The following is a 6000-nucleotide window of genomic DNA, read 5'->3' on the forward strand; positions in this document are numbered from 1 at the left end:
GCATTATTTCAAAACAGTCACAGCAGGCGTCATGTCAGGCAGCCCGGTAATTGGGTCCGTTTGTCTCTGGGTTATCGGCCTGTGACCTTTTTTCTGAAATGCAAATGCTGCAAGGGGTGATTTGCTACAAGGGAGTCCAGGATGTAATTCACATAATGTCAAAGAGTAATAGGTTAGCTTTGTCAAGTACAGATCTAGTTACAGAAACTACAGATTAGTAACAGTTAAAAAACAAAAACTAGGAGTGATTTAACTCTTTCAGGCCAGGTTATGATTCTTTTACTCTAGCCTGTTCACACTGTTCCCTTTATTTTCCTTGTTCACAGGAGAGGGAAAACTTCATTTCTATTCTTGCTGCAACATGGTCGGCGACAGATATGTAATGAGAAGGCTGACGGTGTGCTCAGTGCGCTGGCAGGAAGATACAGGATGCTGTAGGATCACACGGGGAGCGAGGGGATCTGCAAGGCGGGGAAAAGCAGGGCTTCAGGAGGATGTGAATCCATGTTGACACTTTGAGGGTGAATAGGAGCATTCTAGGCATGGGGGACATGAGCCTGAGGTGCAAAGAAGGCGTGTGTAAGTGGAGTGGCGGGCGTGGGGCACCCAGAGAGATGGACAGAAAGGAGAGGGGCAGGAATGGCAGTAAATGAAAAGTGGAGGGACAAGGTTGGGCCTCATGGACGTGGTGAAAGGGTCTGCATCCCACAGCAATAGGGAGCCACGGAGGGCTGCCGAAGTGGGAGTGAGGGCAGTCAGAGGGAGCTTTGGAAGGCCCCCCCGCCGGCCACAGTGCAGAGGGGGTGAGAGCAGCATCCAGGAGGTCAAGGAGGCCGCCGTGGGCTTGGCCGGGGTCACGGCAGCAAGGGTGGTGGAAGGGGCGCGAGGGAAAGGACTTGGAGGCAACCAACCAGAGGTTCTGGAGGAGGAAGACTTAGGCATGAAGTCCTGGCCTCTGGCTCCTGCAGCCGGGACCGGGGGAGAGGGGCTCTGCTCAGTGTTCGGGCCCTCAGGAGGGCGAGGGTTCTGCAGGGAAGCGGTGCCCCGGGGCATATTTGGGTGGTTGTGCAAGAAGCACAGTGATGTCAGAGTCCGAGGTTCTGGAAAGCAGTCTGGACTGGGGATGAAATTTGGGAGCAGCCTGGGAATAAATAACAGTGATGGACCCTGTAGAAGTTACTAGGTGACTTTGGGCAAGCCACCTCCCCTCTCTGGGCCTCCGTTTCCACATCTCTAGCAAAAGACATTTGGATTAAATGACGCCGGGTGATTCTTAGCAATTCTAAAGACTGGCACGCGGCTGGGCGCTTGCAGCATCGGTGCTGGGTTTGGGTTTAATGATCTAAGCGAGGTCCTCCCTCGGCCAGGCTGGCCTCCTCGGGGTCCTGCAGAGGACGCGTGGGGCTGGGCCAGGTGTCCTCTGGGAACAGATTCTCTGAAACATGCCTAAGGGAAAGTAAGTCCCAGGGTGTGAGCTCTGGGTCTAAAAGAGGCCAGAAAGATCCAGGGGAGCATAACTTGGGAGCAAGGTGTGGGCATCCAGGGACAGCCCCTGGTCTTTTTTGTGTGAATTCTTCTTCTTGCATCCTCTTTTATTTATTCATTTATTTTTGGCTGCGATGGGTCTTCGTTGCTGTGCGTGGGCTTTCTCTACTTGCGGCGAGCGGGGGCTACTCTTCGTTGCGGTGCGCGGGCTTCTTATTGCGGTGGCTTCTCTTGTTGCGAAGCACGGGCTCTAGGCGCGCGGGCTTCAGTAGTTGCAGCATGCTTGCTCAGTAGTTGTGGCGCACGGGCTCCAGAGCTCAGGCTCAGTAGTTGTGGCGCACGGGCTTCGTTGCTCTGCGGCATGTGGGATCTTCCCAGACCAGGGCTCGAACCCGTGTCCCCTGCCTTGGCAGGTGGATTCTTAACCACTGCACCACCAGGGAGGTCCAGCCCCTGGTCTTTTAATCTGAGGTTGGAAGCAAGAGGTGAGCCAAGGCAGGCGTGGGCATCCGAAACTACCTGTCTTGCTGTCCCCACCCAGTGTGTGAGCAGGAACCACCCACTGGTATCGGCTCCTGAGCCCCGGCACCTAGGAAGGGCTTGCACAAACCCCTTGACCTAATGCTTCTTTCAAGGCCGTGTGATGGAATGGTGCCATCTTTGACATCACGTCTCGGTTCGATTCTCGCTGTGCCACGTATTGGCTGTGTGGCTTTGGACAAATCTCTTAACCTCTCTGTGCTTCTGATTCCTCAGCTGAAAAGCAGAGATGATGATAATGGTAGCAGTTGAATGGCTGCTGCAGGGCCTGGACCGCTGGCTTAGCCAGTGGTTCCGTTACTATAAATTAGTTATAACCCTTAACTTTGAACATCAAGAATCCACACGTGGCTCCAGAGCCCACACAGCTGGTGAGTGATGGAGCCAGGCGCCCTCGTCACATCCATCCGGCATCAAAGCCCCCCACTCCTTTCTCCCTGCTAGGACTGCCTGCCCTCGTTGATCTCCGCCTTGTACTAATAACAGGCCTGCAGCTTCCCTCTAATTTGGTGGGCAGGTGTGTGTGTGTGAGTAATGACCCCGCCACCCGAAATTGCCTGACAGGTTTGTTTCTGTGCCCTTCGCAGGCATCTGTGACAGGCCCCCTCTGTGCCTGAGTGCATCCTCAGCAGAGTCGGAAGTCCTCGAGGCCCCCTGGGAGCACGGGCGCCTGCAGCCTTCCCCGGGCATGGCCACCGGGGAGGTGAGGCCCAAGGGAGACAAGCTGCTGGACCACCCGCACCTCAGCATCCTGCCCTGGGACGAGAGCATCCTGGAGACCCTGTCGCCCAAGCTCACCATAGGTGCCGGCTCTGGGGGCGGGACGGCAGAGGCTCTCTGTGACCCTTCATGAGGCAGAAAGGGTGGCTTCCCTGTGTGTTGTGGAGGAAGGTCATGCCTCCGCGTGGGAAGAGATGGGGCGGAGCGACCAGGGCAGGCCCGTCGGGACCCGCACCGTCCAGCACGGGCCTCCCATACCCCTGGGTCCTTGCCCAGTCTCCCTTCCCATGGGGTCCTGGCCAGAGGAAAACAACCTAACAACCTCCAGCTGAGTTTTGTGTTAACTGGCTGTGCTCTCTGCTCCTAAAGTCCAGGCAACCCCCGGGGGTGGCCTGTTCTTTGAGAACGCCGTTCTCTGCCTGTCCTCCCATCTCAAAGCCTTTTCTCTCTCGAGGAGCCCCTCCTAATTTCTCCCTCCCCACAGAATCACAGTTTTGAACCTTCACTGAATCTGGTTATTTTATCATGTCATCGATTATTTAATGGATAGATGAATGCACCGTCCAGCTTCCAGTTGGGCATTTGGGGAAATTCAAAGATGAACGGGACAGGGATTTCCCTGGTGGTCCAGTGGTTAAGACTCCAAGCTTCCAATGCAGGGGGTTAGGGTTCAATCCCTGGTCGGGGAACTAAGATCCCACACGCCGCAGGACGTGGCCAGAATAGAATAGAATAAATCAAAGACGAATGGGATGCCGTTTCTTGCCCCTGAGGCACCAACACCCCAGGAGTTGCACTAACCAGCAGCTGCTCAGATTAATGTGATTTGAGGCATCGTGAGGTCATTACAAAGGGGAAATAGAAGGCTAGGGGGTTCCAGGCAGAAGAGATGGAATCCAGCTGCAGGTGCAAAGACGAGCTCATAAAACTGGGGCCAGGGGCACTTTGAGAAATTTGTGTATGCCTCCAAAAATAGTCAGTTTAAAAGAGGGTCTTTAAAAGGGACTCCGTACCCTGCAGGCGATCCAAGGGCTACTTGAGCACATTCCCCACCTGATCTCATTTGTGGACACTTCTGATTCTTTGGCTGCCAGGATTTGTATCTTTCACAGAAATTCCAAGCACCACCCGGGGAAGGTGGTTTGGTTTTTACACTGGTGAGAGACAGATCTCCGAATTGTATTTTTCAGCCCTGAGGGAAGCAATTAGAAACCAAGATGGGTACATAAGCAAGATGCGCAACTTCTTACCAATTAAGGTCATGTCCTACGTGGTGCTGCCTTTCACGCTGCCGGTGGAGGCTGTGATTGCTGTGGTCCAGAGGTGAGCGCTTCACGTGGCTTTGTGGCTTCCTCATGGAAATGGGGCGAGGATTAAGTGACAGAAGCCCTGGAAGGCCCTCGGCCTGGGGCCTGGCTCCTTATACATCGGGGTGGAGCTCACGGTCAGCGTGGAACACGCTGGAAAGGTGCCTCGTTGGCAAAGCCCCTACCCACCCCTCCTCCTTTCTCGTTGCTGTTACAGGTTTGTCACTTCTTGTAGGTCTGCACTTCTATTTTGGGATTTTATTCCTGGCAGGTTGAGGGGGTCTGAGGCCAACGCTGGGATGCCTGCTGGATTCCTGGGCGTTTGTTTTCCCTCAGTTTTCTTCTGATTTACTCGGGTGTTTGCTTTCTTTTTAGCGAGTTAGTCAACATGTCCCTCAGTCCATCTTTTAAAGTCCCAACCGTCCTTCAAAATCCAGCTCAGTTCTCCAGCTTTGGTCATCCTCCCCAGAGCCCTTCCCCAGCCTGCCAAATCAGCCACCCGTTCGTTCCCGCACGGCCTTGCCCTGGGTTGAGGGCTGCTCTGGCATTTCCCAAAGCCCGGGATGTGGGGTCCTTTTCATGTCCTGGGTGTTGGGAGTCTGGAGGGCAGTGGTCAGGCCTCCTTGGCGGCTCCCTCTGCTGCGTTTGCACGTGGCCAAGCCCAGGAGACCTGGGCGCAGGGGGTGGTTCTCGACCGCAAGCTGCTCTGCATCGGTGGCCATGTTGCCACAGAGGAGTAGGATCCTGGAAAACCAAGGTCTTTTCCTGTTATTTCCACGTAAGTCCCTTGAGCGTTCCCAAATCAAAAAATGGCCTAATTTTCCTTTGGGCTTTTAGGTTGTCTTGTCTTCGGGAATTTATCACATCGGGGTTAGAAGTGACCCTGGCAGTTTACCTGGACGATGGTATTGTTGTAAGATGTGTGCCTTTGGTTAGGGTTTGATTTTGTACTTTTTGTTTTGGTTTGTGTTCCTGCTCATACGACGTGGGTGTCTCTCTGTTTCATTCCTGCAGACTGGTGATGTGGCTTCCAGACATGCCCAGAGACATCCAGTGGCTGTGCTGGGCGACCTCCCGGGTTTGTTCTCGAGTGATGATGCGTCTGCCCCCTGTGGAGCCCTACGTCCAGGACACGGGACAAAAACTCTGGAATTAACCAAGCCCCCATAGCAACTGTTGCCATGGGCTCTCCTAATCTAAACCGGACAGCCATAGTCTAGGCTAGACTAGGGCTCTCCTAGTCTAAACCGGACTCCATAGTAGGTAAGATATTCACCATGTAGCAACCTCGCAGCACCCTGACCAATCACCTGATGCCATCCTGCCAGCAGGAATTTTCTTTGTCTTGAGTCTGTAAAAGTCGGCCACTAGCCCACAAAGGGGGTCGGCTCTCCCTGGTCCATCAGGAAGCGGGCCCGCTGGATTTGCAGCGCCCCTCACCAACTCTGCTCTTTGTTTGCAATAAACTCACTCTTTTCCAAGATACTTCGTGTCTGGAAATTCTTCTTCCAACCCACGTGCGGACCACGACATTTTGGTGGCCTGTACGGGGACATCTCCGGGAGGATCTCCTCCCCCACCTCCTCTCCTCATTCCTTGGGACCCTCTGTGAACAGGCAAGCTGCCGTGGAAGCAACAGAGGAACTCTGGCCAGGGCCACATCCTGGTGTGTTCCGAAGTCTCCACAGCTCACTTCGCCCCAGTAACTGCCGCCCAGATGGGTGAGGATCCCTCTGTCTTCCTCCCGACTGAGGACTAGGCCGATTGGTATCGTGCGGGCACAGGTCAGGCATTTAAAAGCCATCAGGGCGCCTGCCGCTTGAAGACGCCCGTGAAAGGATAAGGGGGTCACGGAACGGACCAGGCTGTTAGAGCGTCTGCCCCCAGCAAGACAACTTCCATGCACCGTGAGGCACACACTGGTTCAAGCAGAACACCGAGCCCCCTC

General features: G+C 54.6%; 1 protein-coding gene across 2 annotated transcripts in view; it reads left to right on the forward strand.

The window, feature by feature from the left end:
- The window catches only part of PNPLA3 (patatin like domain 3, 1-acylglycerol-3-phosphate O-acyltransferase), a 29201-nt gene extending 23664 nt beyond the window's left edge, over nucleotides 1-5537 (forward strand). For both annotated transcript variants that reach the window (XM_082350668.1, XM_082350667.1), the window contains 3 exons: nucleotides 2613-2828; nucleotides 3936-4068; nucleotides 5067-5537. In XM_082350668.1, coding sequence (XP_082206794.1) covers nucleotides 2613-2828; nucleotides 3936-4068; nucleotides 5067-5208 — 491 coding nt within the window. In that variant the 3' untranslated portion in view covers nucleotides 5209-5537. The remainder of the gene's footprint in view (nucleotides 1-2612; nucleotides 2829-3935; nucleotides 4069-5066) is intronic.
- The last annotated feature ends 463 nt before the right edge of the window (nucleotides 5538-6000 follow it).

Source organism: Balaenoptera borealis (assembly GCF_965194805.1).
Source record: "Balaenoptera borealis genome assembly, chromosome: 13".
Taxonomy (NCBI): domain Eukaryota; kingdom Metazoa; phylum Chordata; class Mammalia; order Artiodactyla; family Balaenopteridae; genus Balaenoptera; species Balaenoptera borealis.